The 18,517-nt window shown below is 40.5% G+C and overlaps 1 protein-coding gene across 1 annotated transcript in view; it reads left to right on the top strand.

Moving 5' to 3' along the window:
- The first annotated feature begins 2,205 nt into the window (after positions 1-2,205).
- The window catches only part of RRP15 (ribosomal RNA processing 15 homolog), a 40,162-nt gene continuing 23,850 nt past the window's right edge, over positions 2,206-18,517 (top strand). The window contains exons 1-3 of the mRNA XM_045983458.1: positions 2,206-2,365; positions 13,931-14,205; positions 16,829-16,926. Coding sequence (XP_045839414.1) covers positions 2,221-2,365; positions 13,931-14,205; positions 16,829-16,926 — 518 coding nt within the window. The 5' untranslated portion in view covers positions 2,206-2,220. The remainder of the gene's footprint in view (positions 2,366-13,930; positions 14,206-16,828; positions 16,927-18,517) is intronic.

Genomic DNA, 18,517 nt, shown 5'->3' with positions numbered 1-18,517 from the left:
TTCATTGTAAGGGCATAGATTTCTTTTTCTCTAATTTATGTATTCCCGTGCTTGCCAGAAATTTCCATTGTCCGTTCTCAGCACATATGTGTTAAATGTCAAGGGCAACAGTCCGAGTAGGCAATATAGCTCAGTGGTTGAACAGACCCTGGAGCAGACTACTTAGGTTTGAACATGATTCTGCCACTTGCTGGCTGTGACCTTGACCAAGTACTCCATCTCTGGTGTGCCTCAGCTTCCTCACCTTTATGATAGGAACAATAGTACCCACCACACTGGCCTACTGTGAAGATTAAGTGCCTTAACAAGGGAATCTCCCACTTAACAGTAGCAATCCCTTTCTGAAGATCAGATTTCTGCATGAAAATCTGGAACCTATTTTAAAAAAGAAAAAAAAAATGAATGAATGATAATCAACCAATTCTACCTTTCCAGCAATTTCTTAAATTACAGCTAAACATAGTAATTGTCTACTTAAGAATAAGACATCATTTTTTTTTTTTTTAAGAGGGAGAAGGGGGTGGAGTGGGGGAGTGACAGAGGGAAAGATAAAGTATTCCAAGCAGAGCCTGAGCCTGGGCTGAATCTCACCACCCTGAGGTCATGATCTGAGTCGCTACCAAGAGTCCTACACTTAATGGACTAAGCCACCCAGGCTCTCCAAAATAAGCCATCATATTAAGATGTAAAATGCTCAGAACACCACTCCTGAGCTTCAATAATATTAACGAATGGTACCTTCTATGCCAGAGAGCCTCCTTGACACTGTCATCATTTTTCTCTCTAACATTTGTTTCTTCTCTACAGTTGTCTTCAATGCTTTCCCAACTTTGTTTTTGAACTCAGTGTAGAACACTAGGCCAAAACAAAGGTTAAGTAGGAAAGTCTGCAGGGCACAGGTTCAACACTAAGTGGCGAGGGAAGATGGACGCTGAGCAGGACTGGGAGAATCCAGGCCCCTGCAATGTTCCGAGGGGCATCCCCAGACATACTTCTTAGGCTGACAAGAATTGCACTTTTCAAAAGCTGGAATTTGATCTTTATGGATTGTATTTGGAATGTAACTTTTCCTGCACTGTTAAATACAAGACAGTTGTTTTGTTTTAAAATGTACAGAGTTTGGTTTATGTAAATATAATTTTTCCTCCCAAAACAGCAGCCGGAATGTGTGGGATTGAGAAATCCGTACTCTCTTACAGATTTTAGCTTATTAAAAACCAAGAAACATTCTACCAGGAAAACATCAAGCTTAAGGAAAGCCTTTAGAATTCATCCGGCCGACAGATCATGATGTAAAGGTTTGCTGTATTAGGAGTCTGACTTACTAACTTCGTCAATAGCTTATTGTCATTCATTAATTCGCTCCTTCCAAGATCGTTTTTTGATCTCCTACTCTGGACCAGCTTTGCCAGCCTCAGGGGTGGGACGATGAATGAGCTCTGGTCCTACTTTCAAGGAATCAACAATTTAGGAGGAAAATGGTAGGGCCAGATGGGAAATAGTAGGGCCAGACTGCGGTAGCCTCAGGGAGAAGCTGCCCTGGGGGCAGGAGCACCGCGTGGAAGCCCGAGATTCGCACACCAGGTCGGCCTTGCGCGGCGGGACCCTGCGAGGCCCGCGGGGCTGGACGCGTTCCACCTGGGACCCAGCGGAAGGAAGCGACGCTCTCTTCGTTCTGCGAGTGGAAGCCAGGAAAGGGTTAATCAGAGGGCGTTTACGTGACCAGGTGTTTGAGAAAGATCTTGCGGGTTACGTTGTGACTCTTTGGTACTTGGGGAGAGAGGATGACCTTCCCGTTGTCATTACAGACGCAGCGTTGCTTTCCTGGCCTCCCGGCTGCAGGGGCGGCTAGAGGGCGCGTCAGGGACCTTGCAGGAGCTCCCGAAACCCACATCCAGACAGGGCGGCACAGAAGGGAAGCGGCCAGAAGGAGACCATCAAAGGGGACCTCTCCGGGTTGCGGCAGCTGTCCAAGGGCAAGGTCGAGCTGGAAGAGGAGACGTCTGAGAACACACATTCACTCATCTCCCCGCCCCTGGAGCGGACTCTGGAAAAAACTCCGACCGTCCAGACCTCCCTCCAATTCACAACCTGAGGCTCCAGCCCCGGAACTCCGGGCTAGATGGCCCCGCCCCGGAACCTTGTGTCGCCGGAACTAAAGGCCGAGGTCCTTTTGTGAGCACGGGTCGCAATTCTCACGCACGCTTCCGGGGAGGAAACATGGCCGCGGCCGTGGGGGGCTCACGTGTGGGTGCAGGGAAAAAGCTGAAGAATTCGCTGAAGAAGAAGAAGAAGATGAAAATGGTAGCCAGGGCAGTAGCTTCGGAGTTGGAAGATGAGGGCAAAGACGCTGCCGACAGTGGAGGTAACCCACTAGGATTAAGCTTTGGCTGCCGGAAAGAAAGGCCGGGTTGGATTGGCGGAAAGTAGGGAATGCGATGGACTTTGGGGCTAGTTTCATCTCGGGGGTCATTGAAGATGCGACTTTGGCCCAGTGAGAATGATTGGAGGTGGTGTTTAGGGAAGGGACGCTTTCAACTTCTACATTCTTTTACTAGGCATTTTTCGCCGTCACTGTTACTGATTAAAAGGGATGTCACTGGTGCTGCTGACAACAGCAAAGAGGTTGCAGTGACAGAAGGCAGAATGAGGTGGGGGTTATTTCAAATGACAAGGGCGGGCAAGGTTTCTTAGAGATCGAGGAGCAAAAGGCCAAAAGAGCTAAGAGGAAGATGGATGGTGTACTTGACTTTTCTTGTGCGGTAGGTGCGTGACTCTGGGAGTTAGAGACCTGATAGCAATAAATGAAAGAAGAGGATGTGGTTAAAGTAGAATAAAAATATCAGTTGATCTCTCAGAGACGCTTCTTAAAGGAAGGAAAGATACTTTGTGATCATACCTCAAATCGTAGGAGTACCTCAGATCATATGAGAGTTACCTGCTCAAGATGGTCCAGTGGCTTCGCATCTCAGAATAACATCCAGAATCCTTAGACTGTATGATGTAGCTCAGGTCGTTTTTTGGTCTCATACTTTCTACTCTGCCCCCTACTAACTACTAACTGTAATCTAGCCACATAGATATCCTTGGGATTTAACATATCAAACGGGCTCCCACACGAGGGTTTCATCACTTGCTGGCTTCACTGCCTAGATTATTTTTCAAATGCTTGCATGGCTGGAAAAGTAATTATTACAGTCATAGTCCAGTTAAAATGGTAAGAATGGAAACAGAAATCCATATCCTGTAGAACCCAGCTTAGGCATCGATTTCTTCTGTTTTATGCGTATTACTCATAGTATGCTATGTTATTATTTTATTTTAACACGTCTTTCTCCTTATAGATTCCCCAAATGCTGGAACTATGTCTTATTTACTTTCATAGGGCCTTCCTTGCAGTTTTTAGTATTGAGTAAATTTTCTTGCTGAATAAATGAATGAGGTGGCATTTCATCTAGGCCTTGGAGGGGTGAATAATTTTTTGTTTGGGGGTGGAGAAGACAGTTTTCTCAGACAAACAGGGAAAAGCACATACATTGCCATGCAGTCTCTTAAAGTGCACGGGCTGTTTAGGACACAACAAATTGTCTGCTGTGGCTCTAGCTTCCAAAGAAGTTATAGAAGTGAGACTGGAACAGAGGATAAAGCCAGATTGTAAAGAGTCTTGTGTGTCATATGAAGGAGGATGGCTTCTCCATTTGCAGGCAGTAGGGAACAGTTGAGAACTTTTAAGGAAGAGAGGGACACATGTTTATAAATACCACTGCTGACTGTATGGCAATTGACAGAGAATGCCAGAACCGTTGGTGGGCAGTGGCAAAACCGTGGTAGAGCTGGCACCAGTACAGGACTGAAGAGACAGAAGGGCTCCACTTGAAATGTTTTTCAGAAGGAAAACATTCAGTTTTCCAAATAACCAACTTACAAAAAAACTCATAGCACCATAAAGTTTGGGTGTGCTCTACTGTTAGAGGGATTGGATAATAATAGCTATATCTTTCGAGCTTTTGTATGTTCTGTGTACTGTTCTAAGCTCCTCATTCGTATGTGTGCTATTTCTTTTAATTCTGACAACAACCCTATGAGTTAGATGCTGTTCTTCTCATTTTACTTATGGGAAGCTGAGGTCCAAAACGGTTATGACTTGTTCACCCAATACGTAAGCTGATCAGCACGTTGATAAATGGCACAGCTGTTATTGCAGTTTGACTGTAGCACCGGTACTCTTGCTCCCTTCCCTTTTTCTCTTTACTTTCTTATCTGTATCCTTTTGGTTTTGACTTAGTTGTCTCTATCCACGTTTTCCTTCAGGATTTAGACTGTACCTCTGTGACAGATAAATTATAAAGGGCCTCTTATTTAATAAATTCAATAATGTAGGTCCTTTGTTTATAAGATGGGACATCCTCCTTTTGTTTAATTCAGAATTTGTTATTTAATATCAGAATCTGCTATTTTCTTTTATGAAATCAGTTATTTCTGGAAAGGTGACCAGCGGAAACAGCTTTTGTAGTTCAGAATTTGTGTACATGTAGCCTTGGCAGAACTAATAAGTTTCCAGAAAATTTCAGAGAAATTTTAAAGAGAATTTCTGAGAAACTATAAAGGCAGAAGATTAAATCTGGTTCAGACACATCAATGAATCAGTGTGCAAATTATAGGCTTATTATTACAGTGAAGTGTACTGGCTCATTTTGTCAGGAAATTGAATCAGAGGCTTCTCTTTGAATTTTAATTGGATCCTAAAAATTGATAGGGATGTACCTTATCATATGAACATTTGAGAGCAAATTCTTTCAGCAAAATACTACTTACATTTCATAGAAAGCACACAGGTTAAATCCATGCATTGTTTGAACTTTTCCTCCTTGCTTTAATTTATTTTGGCACATTATATAAGAAAGATAGAAAATGATGCTTTTATGAGTGTAAGACTCTCAAGTACTGTTTGTCAGACTTCGCAGAAATTTCCTAGTTCTTAGGATGCCTGGTTGGTTCAGTCGGTTGTGTCTGCCTTCGAGTCAAGTCATGATCCCAGCGTCCCGGGATGGAACCCCACATTGGGCTCCTTGGTCAGCAGGGGGCCTGCTTCTCTGACTTCCACTCCCCCTGCTTATGAGCTGTCTCTCTCTCTCTCTCTGACAAATAAATAAATTTTTAAAGAAAGAAGTTTCCTAGTTCTGTTAAGAAAAACTTTGTCAGCTTTACTAACAGCTGTATCAGAATTTTGTGTAGAACTTGATACGTGTTATAGTACTCGATGTCCATTTACTCATTGAATAAATTGAAAACTGCTCTTAATGTGGTTTTTACATTTTTCTCATGTATTAAGGTATTGTTGAGGGTAAAATTAACAGAACTTGTATATAATGTAAACTTACATGATAGTGAAATGGTTCAGACTGAATTTTTAGTAAATTGTAATACTCTTCAGTAGGGTTTGAAATTTGGTCATAGTAATATCGCAAGTGATCACAAATCAGAGATATGTGGAAGGTAAAATGCTACAGTCAGCATTTTAAGCGACAGATAAATATTGGGCATTATGAAGGGGGATGATGACACCCCTATCTGAGTCAATATTGAACTGCTCAGATTTATTGAATTGATAAATTGTTGCAGGTTTTGATACAATATATAGTTGGTTCTTAAGATTTTGTTCATTTATTTGACAGAGAGAGAGAGCGTGCAAGCAGTGGGTGCGGCAGGGAGAGGGAGAAGCAGGCTCCCCAATGCACAGAGAGCCCGATGTGGGGCTTGATCCCAGGACCCTGGGATGGTGCATAACCTGAGCAGAAGGCAGACATTTAACCGACTGAGCCACCCAGGTGCCCCTAAAGTTTGTATTCTTAAAACACATACAAGCATACCTAGTCTCCCTAGTCAGTAAATCAACTCAGGTGAGGAAGGAAAAACTGGTTGATGGTATCAAGTATTGTGGAGAAGTTGATAACCTCTACCTCTGAGTTATCCTTGAATTACTCAGATTTATTGAATTGATGCAGCCTTGAAGGTTTAGACACAATGCTAACTTTATACTTAAGCTTGTAGTCTTTAAAAAAATAATCTTCTGTAGTCAGTAAATCAGCCCAGGGGGAAAAGGCCTTGCTCATTTTCCTGTGCCATGGTGTGGTCAACCCTTCCCTCATAGCACGTGCCTGTAGGACTATAAACCGGTGGAGAAGGATGATAATTTCCTGTTTTCTGAATTGTTCTGTTCACACACATGAAAAATGGGCATAAGCTTCTAACGTAAGACTTGATAACAATCCAATTTAGAAGGTCTTAGGAGCTATTGCTTCATTTTTGATAAACTACAACACTGTATTTTAGATATAATAACCCAGCAGATAAATGTGCTTTTCATCAAACTGTAGCTTATGGCCTCTTTCATCATTTAAGTTACTTAAAATAGCAAAGGAACATGTCTAAGAAATGAAATATATCATAGACACTTGAATGGTTTAGCACTTTATAGGACAGACTCAGGAAGGAGACTACTTTCAGGCTGTGTGCTTTGGCTTGTCTAGATGGCACCTGTAATATCATCTTTTAATTTGTCTCAGAGCGGCACTTTTTCATTTCGATTATTTTTATGAGAAGTTGGGATGACTTCATTTTTTTCAAAACTAAATGCCTTTTAGAAAAACTTTAAAACATCAGTTTTGAATATTCTAAATTTATTTTTAATTTTTATTTTTTTAAAGATGTATTTATTTAGGGGTGCCTGTGTGGCTTAGTCAGTTAAGTGTCTGACTGGCTTAGGTCGTGATCCTGAGGTTCTGGGATCAAGCCTCATGTTGGACTCTCTGCTCGGCAGGGAGCCTGCTTCTGCTGCTGCCCTTGCTTGTGCTCGGGCTCTCTCTCTGTGTCAAATAAAATCTTTAAACAAAAAGATAGGGCCCTGGGATCAAGCCCCATATTGGGCTCTCTGCCCAGCAGGGAACCTGCTTCCTCCTCTCTCTGTGCCTGCCTCTCTGCCTACTTGTGATCTCTGTCTGTCAAATAAATAAATAAAATCTTTAAAAAAAAAGATACATTTATTTAAGAGAGAGAGAGAAAGAGAGCACAAGCAGGAGGAACAGAAGGAGAGAGAATCTCGAGCACATTCTGCACTGAGTGTGGAGCCTGACCTGAGGCTCCATCTTAAAACCGTGAAATCACAAGCTCACCTGAAACCGAGACTTGGACATTCAACCTCCTGTGCCACCCAGACACTCCACAATACTCTAAATTTAGTAGTAATGGGCAGGAAAGATACGTGGCTTGAGCAGAAAAAATGATTAACTAGGGCAATGTGCATTGTTAGGCAAAATCAGAATGGAGATGAGGAATGGGCCGTTCTGGTTCACTGAGGCTTACAGAGAGATTTCTTTTTAATTCATACTTTCTTTAACTATTTAATGAATATTTTCTGCATTCATTCAGTACATGTTAGTCTAAGTTGAAGCTTTGAGTCAAAGCTTTCTAGTGCCTCAGAAGCCAAACAGCACTATTGCTCTGCTCTGTTAACTTTGTGACTATGGACTTACTTTCTTTTTGACTTTTCTAACCTTTAGAATTGTCACCTAGGGGGGTGCCTGGGTGGCTCAGTGGGTTAAAGCCTCTGCCTTCAGCTCAGGTCATGATCCCAGGGTCCTGGGATCGAGCCCCGCATCAGGCTGTCTGCTCAGCAGGGAGCCTGCTTCCTCCTCTCTCTCTCTCTCTGCCTGCCTCTCTGCCTACTTGTGATGTCTGTCAAATAAATAAATAAATCTTTAAAAAAAAAAAAAAGAATTGTCACCTGTGTAGGTAGAACAATAAGAGCAACCCACGGAGTGTTGTGAAGATTAAATGCTAGTGCCTGAAGAGCGTTTTAAACAGTAGCTTGCTCTGAATGCATGTTAGCTAATTAGTACTGTCAATATTTTAGAGTACTTTGAGAAGTTGTGGGACATGGGGCACTTCGCTGGCTCGGTCGGTAGAGCATGGCACCCTTGATCTTGGGGTCATGTATTTAAGCCCCACACTGGATGTAGAGCTTACTTTACAAAAGAAAAACAAGTTCTAGTGCAGTGACCTCAACATCTTCTAAAGTCAAGTCCAAGGTAGCCTGCCTGAATTTGATTCCTGGGTACATGCGCTATAGGCTGTAGCCCCGACCACAGACATAATTACAGTGGAAGTGAAATTCCTTTTACCCACTCATTTTTTGGCATCTTTCTTTAGTCTTTTGTGATCTCCCATCCCTGGTCTGTCTTCCAGGTTCTCAGCATTCTTACCTGTCCACTGGTTACTCTCCATTACTTATTTCATGTCTACCATGGACCAGGTCTGTGTTAAGTGCTTTTCATGTGTTACCTGATTTAATCATGTAACCCAGTGAGGTAGATAACTATTTTTCATGCCTATTTTGCTACAAGGAAACTGAGACAAAGCAGAGTCAGGTAACTCTCCCAAGTTAATACTGTTGGAAAGTAGGGGACTAGGACGTAATGCCACGTCTGTCTGGTTTTGTAGTCTCAGCTCTTCACCCTTGTGCTATAACTAGCTGGTCTTCTGAAGCTTCCCATCCAGCACCTCCCGCATCTTGTAGATTCCAGCTACCAGACGTATTCCTTCCTTGTTCATTTCTTCTCCACAACCACATTAAAATTCTTATCGTGTGTGTCTCTGTGTGTAGTAGGTAATCAGCACCTAAATGTTTACTATGGGTTAGGCACTCCTTTAAGAACTTTAATATATATTAACTCGTTTAAGTATCACAAAACCACAATGAAGTCAATACTATTTTATTGCTATTTTTACAGATGGGGATTTTGTATCTGGGGGTAAGATTGAATTCAGGCAGCCTGACTTCTGTGTTCATACTCTTTACTACTACTAGCTTTTATGAGGAATTCTGTTTGATTTAGAGTAATTCTAAAGGTGTGAAGTAAGTTAAATGTTAACCAATAACCTTAATGCTCCCAGATGGTATTTGTATTTTAAAAGAACAACCTTCTTAATCCAATAGAGAAACTTTTTAAAAGTAAGGGCCTAAGGTAAGTACTAAGGGAGAAAAGCACGAGCTGTTTGGCCTCTTACTGGAAACAGACACCTATAGTGTTGTAATTTTAAACCGTTTGGTTTTAATTTGGGGGTTAATGTACATATTTTATTTCTTGGGTCGTAAATCAGACCAGCTTTTTTATAAACCAGCCAGCTTTTTAAACTCAGTTCTTACTATCCAGTTTCTAGATCCAGTTTCAGCCAGTCTGAACTTCTTTTCATTTCATAAACATCTCACCTTCTTTCACATTTCCCTGCCTTTGGACATACTGGCTTATTCGGCCTGGAATGTCCATCATAATGATGATTATCATAATTTTAATTTTTATGCAGGGCATTGACTCAGTCAGATCTAGGGAGTTTTTGTTCTAGATTTAGTGATCATACCCCCTGCCTTTTTCAGTTCACCTGGGTTGTGACTTCTTTGTGACTACTTCTTTGGCCTCCTCCTGTCTCTTGTTATTCAAACCCTTGCTTTACCTAGGAAGCAACTTTAATATAAATATTAAAAAATAACCCCAGACAGTCACCCTTTCTTCGCTGCCCTTTTTTTTTTAAGAAGAGCGCTTAGAATTTTGCATATTGTAAAACCAGTTTCATGATTGGTTAACTGATTTATCTATCCTGCCAAACATATGACCTCTTCAAGGAGAGAAACATAGATTTTTTGTTTTCCCCTTCACCATCATACATGAGTGCACAGTAAATATTGAAGGACTGTGAGTCTTCTTAAAACTTTATCCCACTTTCTAGCCAACAGCTAACCATATCTGGGATCAGGGACAGATGGTAAATTTGAAAGGGAGCTGGAAGTTTGGAGAAAAGGCAGCGGGAGTTGGGAAATGCCTGTGTCTACCTCAGAACCTTGGAAGTTTAACCCTGCCCTGCTAGTGTGGTAGCTGGTAGCCACTTGCTGCCTGTGGCTTTTTTTTTTTTTTTTTTTTTTAAGTAGGCTCCACAACCAGTGTGAAGCCCACTGTGGGGCCAGAACTCAAGACCCTGAGATCAAGAGTCAGCCATTTAACTGACTGAGCCATCCACGTGCCCCCACATGGAGCTTTTTAAATTTAAAGTAATCAAAATGAAAAATCAAGTTCCTTGGTTATACTGGCCGTATTTGAAGTGCTCAGTAGCCTCTGATGCCCAGTGGCTAGTAGGCAACTTTGGTAATAGAACATTTCCATAAATGCGGAAAGTTATATTGGAACCTTTAGTTATTGCTTCCAGTAAGTCTTTGTAGCCCTTCCTTAATTTCCAGATTCTAAAAATAGAATGCAAACTTAGGGTTTAATGTTAAAGATAACAGAAGGCTTCAAAGGGATTTTTTACTTATCTGGTGCCCCTAGATATATGCACTTAACTTATGTTGTTAAAGATCAGTTAGTAGAAAATTTTTTTAAAGTCTCATCTTCATAGGATACAGTGAAATTTTAAGAACCAGTTCTGCTTTCTGATTTGTTTTATCTTTGGTATCCTAAGAGTAAATCCTGGTTTTTAGTATGCTGGAGGACCTTATTACATTGGCATTTTTTTTTTATATAATACATGATCATTTCCATTTGTAGTGAATGCCAGATACCTCTGAGCTAGAACTTCTTTAAAAAAAAAAAATCAAATAGGGCACCTGGGTGGCTTGATGGGTTAAGCCTCTGCCTTCAGCTCAGGTCATGATCTCAGGGTCCTGGGATCCAGCCCCATATCCGGCTCTCTGTTCAGCAGGGAGCCTGCCCTCCTCTCTCTCTGCCTGCCTCTCTGCCTACTTGTGATCTCTCTCTCTGTCAAATAAATAAATAAATAAAACGTTAAAAAAAATAAAATAAAAATGATCAATTTAGTGGATTCTTTTTGAATTTGTTAAATTGGTTTATACATATTGTATAAAATGGTGTTACAAGGCTTTTCATGGATTTATTGTGTGCTTATAATAGCATACTGTGGTAGTCAATCTGGATAAGAAACATACCAAGAAAAAGAACAAAAATTTGTAAGCAGAGTATTGGGGTAACTCCTACAGTCCTAAAGTCTTATGGCAGCCTTTGCAGTGCAACTGAGAAGGTCAGATTGTTGCCATCTGTGTGCGAATGCATCGGGACAAAACTCTAGATGTCAGTATTGTAGTTTTGACCTGTTACCGGGGGCTGGTAAAACCTTCTGTTTTTAATCACCCGAGTATTTTTCATTCACACAGACATTTAAGCCCTTTCTGCCTCTTTACGTTTAAATAAATTCTTACTGGAAGAAACACTTGTCAGATAATCATGTATTTTTTTATTAATACCTGTGAAATGCTACTGACTCTGAGGAATAAAACATGTATAATATTAACATCTTTATTTTTCAGGTAATTACATTCTCCAAACTTTGCTTCTCAGTGTACTTTCTAGAAACAGTGGTCCCAGGAGATGCTTCTGAGGGAAAAATTTTGTGACTCTGAAATCTGGTGTATAAGTAGACACTTAGTTTCACTGAATTGAATGATGGTGCTAACAGCTTTTGTTTGGCAAAATCTAGATACTTTTAAAAATACTTCGTAAATAATAAAGTTCTTAAATCACCTGTATGTGCATGTCAAAGTCTAGAATCCCATATCCTCCGATTTCTTAAATTTACCCAGCATGCAGGATGTAGAGAAGGCTTCAAATTAAATGTGTGGCAAATGAGTCTCTATTTAAAACTTTTTTTCTCTTTATTAAGAAATGTGCAGGGATGCCTGGATGGCTCAGTCAGTTGAATGTCTGCCTTTGGTTTGTGTCATGGTCCTGGGGTCCTGGGATCAAGTCCTGAGTCGGGCTCCTTACTAGGCGGGGAGCCTGCTTCTCCCTCTGCTTGGCTCTCCCTCTGCCTGCTGTTCCCCTGCTTGTGCTCTCTCTCTCTGACAAGTACATAAATAAGATCCTTAAAAAAAAAAATGTGGAGCACATTAGGGCAGTGGAATTATTAATAAGTTCCTTTATTATTTCCTTTACTTTTTGATAACACTGACACACTTTGAAGATACTTTTCCTTACTTGTTTGAAGTTCATTTTTTCTACATCTGTAAAATGTTTTGTTTATATTTTTATTTGCTGTTTTCGAGGTTATAAATTTTTTATCTTAAATGTAGTAAGTATTTATTTTTACATCTTTTGCATTTCATGAATTCCCAACACTTAAGGAAAGGCATTGTGCAAAAGTAATAGCAAAATTGCAGGTGTTACAATGACTAGCTAAGTGGGACCTTTCTGGCAGTTCTGTCTTACTTCATGGCTTACGGTCGAGAGACGAGAGAGGATCACTCAGACATTCACAGGCCACTGTACCTTCAGCTCCTTTCAGTTTGGTCATGGCAATAAGCTGAATTAAGAGGGCAAAACAGCTAAAATGTTTTCTGAAATCAGAATACGCACATCTTCTTGAAATGACTTAAAGAAGAAAGGGGGTCTTATTGCTGAGGAGTAGGCACATTATTTTGAAGTAACAACAAAAGACAATCAGACTTCCCCGGTAGAAGGAGAAGTCTGGTTGTGATGCTCGGCTTTGTATGCGCACATGGACCCAGCGCAGACTTCCTCAAATGCAATGCTTTGTTCACTCCTCTTCTGCTTATTAAGGAACATTCTGAGTTACTGAGCTCTTGGACGATTTTCTCTTTTGAAGTATTTCCTAATAAGTTCCATTGGCTTCTGAAGAACAGAAAACAGAAGCTGTCCAGAAGGCTGTGGATCATATAGATGTCTGCAGACTGTGCTGGATGCTTGTACTCTTGTTAGTAAAGTATGGTGAACTTCAGAAGTTGAGAAAGGCCACAAAACGTAAACTATAAAAGCTTCTCAATGGGTTGGTTTTCAAGTAAGGCCACCAGCTAGACTCTTACTTCTGCCAAGCCTCTGACCCTAGTTCTTTGAACCTTATAAGATGAACTAGCTATGGCTAATGTGGCTAATAACCTGTATCTGCTTCTTTCGGAGGTTGTGCGGGATACAGTTCCAACAGTGTGCCTTTGTATCTGCAGCTCAGAACTGGATATTGCCATTTGGTCACCTAGCAGTGCAATTGAGTCTTCAGTATCTTGGGCAGATATTACTTTATTAGATCATTTTTTGGAAACGTTAAACATTTAATTTTATAATGTTATGTGCAAATTCTATGAAAGGAGGCTGGTTGTTTTGTGTTGTTCTGTCTTGTTTTGTTTTGTTTTTTAGACTTTCCTACACACAAATTCAGAATTTTAAGTATCTGGGTCAAATCCCCAGAGAGGTTAATCTAACTTCTCTGTACCATGGAAACATTGTTCCATTATCTTGATGGATTAAAGGTTTTTGTTAATCGGTTTTTTTTTTTTTTAAGATTTCATTTATTTATTTGTCAGAGAGAGAGAGTGAGCACACAGCAGGTTGAGCAGCAGAGGGAGGGGAAAGCAGGCTCCCCGCCGAGCGGGGAGCCCGATGTGGGACTCTATCCCAGGACCCTGCGATCATGACCTGAGCTGAAGGCAGATGCTTAACCGACTGAGCCACCCAGGTGTCCCTGTTAATCGTTTTAAAAATAATTTTCATTAGTCTGTTTAAGTAGTTCAGTGACACAAGTAAGGCATGGACTTGCACACACCCTACACTGCTCCCATGTCGGCATCTGCTATAGGAGACAGTAGAAGGTGCTGTGGGCTTTTGGATTTGTTTCTGCTGCCTGGGTCCTGGGTGCTGAAGCCCAGCGTGGTGGGGCCATTTCTTTGGGGGCTGATGGCAGTAGGATGGAGGGTCCTTTTGCTCTCTCCTTTGACTGCGGCTTTGAGACTTACAAAGTCCTCTCTTGTGCAAATGGAGACGGAGAACTGTTAGCTTTATGATGGGTCCTGGGGATCTAGCATGGCCTTGACAACCTGTTCCTTCAGTGTTAAAGTTTAATTTGTTTCTACTCTTAGGTTCTGTAGGAAGTTGTGGCTCAGAGAAGGATCACTTTTCTTCAGGTGATGAAGCAGTGGAAGCTGACAACGAAGATGAAGTTGAATCCTGTGGCAATGGAAATGAACATACAGCCGAAGCTAGTGTTGGAACTAATGTGGGCTGGGCGGATGCCATGGCTAAAATTCTTAACAAGAAAACTCCTAAAAGTAAATCCACTATTCTGGTCAAAAACAGAGAGCTGGAAAAGGAAAAAGAAAAATTAAAGCAAGAGAGACTAGAGAAGAGAAAACAGGTGTGTCTTACCAGTTGCTTTGTAGATCAGATTGTTTGCCTAGTCTAGTTCCTATCTGTACCAACTTGTTCCTGGCAGTGTTGGTCCAATTAGCAGTCCAGTTTTTTAACTTGCCCTTTTTTTTTCTTAAGATTTTATTTATTTATTTGACAGACAGAGATCACAAGCAGGCAGAGAGGCAGGCAGAGAGAGAGAGAGGAGGAAGCAGGCTCCCCGCTGAGCAGGGAGCCCGATGTGGGGCTTAATCCCAGAATCCTGGGATCATGACCTGAGCCGAAGGCAGAGGCTTTAACCCACTGAGCCACCCAGGCGCCCCTTTAACTTGCTTTTTACATAGGGGTGAATAACCAAGCTTTTGTACAGAAAACCAGTCTAAATTACTCCATTGAGCATGTTCATTTTTTAATCATCTAAGCAAAGAAATAGAAATTAAACTCCTGAGAAACTTGACCTTTTAAAGTCAAATAAATTATACATGTGGTGGTAACTCCTGGGTCTAAATATTTCATTCAGTTTAGCTGTCCGTATGCTAACATTATTAGACTCTGAACCAACAGAATCATGTTAATTACTTTTTGCTAAAACCCTATTTTGTAATATGAATCTGTGAAGGTGTCCTTGTCAGGGATTGGTTGCAGTTCCAGAAATGGACTGTTTCACTGCTAGATAAACTCGAGTTCATTATACCTTTTGTTAAATCACTTACAGAAGTTAGAGTAAGACTAGGACAGTCTGTTGATTCAAGGCCAAAAGTTGAACTTCAGTTTGCTGTTGTGTATTATAAAAATAAAGAAAAATAGTAAGGTTTTTAAATCCCTTGTACTCAATGAAGTATTTCTATGTCTAAAATACTTAGTGAAATAAATACTATTTTTTAATATAAGAAAAATAACCTTCTGTGATCATACTGGCAATATAAAAGTATTAATTTCCAAGAGTTACTTTATAGGTAAAATGAAAGAAAAATGAAATGAAAGAAAAATAGATTTAGATTGGCATTTATTTCCTTTTAAGTTCATCATCCCCTTATCTTGTTTCAAGGTGAATTATTTTCTTTGTTCCAAATACTAGTACTCTGCAAAAGCTGTATAAAGATGGAACTTTTTAAGTGTTGCTTTTAGAAACAGAGCATACTGTGCTCTTCAATATTCTTTTTACTTTAAGATAATTTTGTCTCTAAATCTTACTGATAGCTTTTCAACTGAAAATTTGAATTGTTACTATCTGGCAAAAGCTGAAGGAAGCTTTACAAATATTAGAAACCTTAATTACCTCTAGTCCCAGTGTTCTAGTGAAAGTAAGAACATTTTGACGTCAAGAAAAAATGAGTCTCTGACTCAACTCTAGGCCAGTCCTTTGAGTGCTGGAGATGATACCGTTCACATAACGGATGAAAACACACGTTGATACCAGAAAAAGGGCACAGTCTTATATATTTCTGAGTAGAGTCTGTGCAGATTATCATTGTTTTTTATTCTTAAATATTATGAGTTTCTGGAATACCTAGTACTTCTAATCATAAGTATAAAATTACACTTCAAACAATTAAAAATTATTTGGGGATTTTGCATGCCTTGGGTACTACACATAATTAAGAATTAACTGTTTTAAACTTAAAAGTAAGATTTCTAAATTTCAGCCGTAATCTGATAGTGAATTTCATAACATTTAAAGTAAATTATCTTATTTGGGGAGGAATCTATTCTTTTTAGAAAGAAATCAGGCTAATCTATGGTGAGCACAGTTTGATTTAACTATGATTAGACATTGTCATTGATACAAAAATAAGAGGTTAGATGGATGCAGAAAAGCAATAGATAAAAGGAGATTTTTTCCCCCATGGATTCTTATTACTGCCTTTGATGCTTACTAACTTCCTGGTGATCAGTTCATTACATTCCGTGTACTTGATTGTAGGTGATATGTTGGCCTGAGACAGCGCGTATACCAGTGCTTCCTGGTGATCAGTTCATTACATTCCGTGTACTTGATTGTAGGTGATATGTTGGCCTGAGACAGCGCGTATACCAGTGCTTCCTGGTGATCAGTTCATTACATTCCGTGTACTTGATTGTAGGTGATATGTTGGCCTGAGACAGCGTGTATACCAGTGCAGTGTATTGGGGTGTCAAGTCAGGTGCCTGGGACCAGAGGACTACTGGATACAATGCTATTATTTTAAAAGCTGATGCAAATTTTTAATTATTCTGTCTGCTGAGAAAGACAGTTTCTGAGAAAATAAACAGTATTTAAACTCGTGATTATCAAAGACCGTAGTCGGGGTCTTCCTGATGCTTACCTCTGATGATCTGGTGGTGGCAGGTCAAGCACGTGGCTCTCTCACATCCTACCTTGTCCCTCTTGCCTCAGTATCCTGGCAGCTGTCCAGGCCCCTGCTGTCAGCCTGACAGGAACTCGCTTTGTGCTTCTCACATGACATGCTGAGTGCTAACCACAGGCCCCCTGAGCTGAACCCCTAAAAATGTGGGGTTTTTTCAGTTGCTGCGACACTCTAAGCCAGAATGATTTATTACCTTTGTCCTTTCACAGAGTATCATATCAAAGTATGCTGCACTTTCAAAAATGCCTCATATTCTTTCACCTAACAATATTTCTAACACAGCTTGATAAGAAGCGGGAATGGGAAATGATGTGCAGAGTAAAGCCAGATGTTGTCAAAGACAAAGAAACAGAGAGAAATCTTCAGAGAATTGCAACAAGGTAAGACTGTTCTGCCCTTTGAAAAGTAAGTACACGAAAGCTTTGATAGTGATCCATTCCTGACTCGACCTGATCCTTAAGCTCTGCCTGCTCAGCCAAGTGATTTATATCAAGACCTGCCTATTTAATCCTGAATTCAACGAAAGGTTTTACAGGTCTCATGAGGCAAGCATATAACGTCCTCAGTGTATATTTGGTTGAACCTATTGCAAATCATACTGTTTCTGTAGTCAGGAGAACAGTGTAATTAGACTCGCATTTCTCTTATGATGGTTATCTGAATTTATGGCTATTGGTGACTATTTTTGTTATCTTCCATTATACTTAGGGCATAACCAATTATGTATTACAATAGCTTTAGGCTGTCCTTTCACTCTGCATTTTCTTTTATCATTGGCACCAAACATTTATTGATGTCCTCTGTGTCCAAAGATAAATAGAATCTGGTGGCTGCCAGGTGGCCCTTGCCTACTCACCTGTAGGAATTACAGTCTCTTTGAGATTAGAGGCATGTCCTGTGTGTTGGGAACTTACAGCAGGAGATTGTCAGGGGAGTTGGGGAAGATTTCACAGAGGAGAGAACATTTGAGCTGCTACTTGAAAAATATAGCAGTTCTACTCAGTGAAATTATTTTTGATTTTCTAGTTGCCTATATTATTGGGTCATTTTTTAATCCACAGAGGTGTTCTAGAGTGACATAGATAGAGCCAGACTGCTAGGTTCAAATCCCAGCACTGACTTATTACCTGTGTGCTTGGGCATGCTACCTAATTTTTACCTCATTTTATTTACCTATAAAAACAGTAGGATATTATATCTACCCTGCAGGATTTCTCTGGGAATTAAATTCATAACATGCACCTCCCTTTCCTCACTTTGGCCCCAGCCCTGCTCTGAAGGGTATGGAATTTTACCCTCCTTACAAGCTAATAAGCTAGCCTGTTAGTCTCCTGGATACTGCCAGAAGACAAGAGACTTTTGGGTCAGAGACAAAGGACTTTATTACTCTTGGCAGAGCAGTAGCCAGAGCATCTCATTTCCGCTGGTTCCCTTTGTCCCTCCTTGGTAACACAGGTGCCCTGTAAGGATGCCTGAGCATGCAGTGGGTTGTGTTACAGAAGAACACTTGACCTGGGAATCCACTGCTTTTATGGTGAATGGTAACAAGCCTGTTCTTTGTCTGGGGGGAGACGTTACCTCATCTCTCAAGGTTGCACCCGAGAAACTCAACTCGCGGAAATGCCCGGTGTAAAGAACAATCAGGGCCTCACATTCTTGAAAAACCTAGCAGGAACGCGCAGGGATACTCCGGGTCCATGGCAGAGTGCCTCTCCCGGTGACAGAATTGTGGAGAGCTTGAAAGGATAGTAATGGTTTCAATCAGTATTGTCCAGTAGAAATATAATGGGAGCCACATACATAATGTAAAACTTTTTTGTAGCCACATCGAATACAGTAAAAATAAATTAATAAATAAATTGTACCAATGTATTTAATTGAACCCAATATTTTGGATTTTGAATATTCAGATTCTTTTTTATTTTATCATGTAATCAATATAAAAGTTTTAGGTGAGATATTAAAAATCTC

Source organism: Meles meles, chromosome 17, assembly GCF_922984935.1.
Source record: "Meles meles chromosome 17, mMelMel3.1 paternal haplotype, whole genome shotgun sequence".
Classification (NCBI taxonomy): domain Eukaryota; kingdom Metazoa; phylum Chordata; class Mammalia; order Carnivora; family Mustelidae; genus Meles; species Meles meles.
The sequence above is the reverse complement of the archived record's forward strand: the minus strand, read 5'-3'. Positions and strand labels throughout refer to the sequence as shown.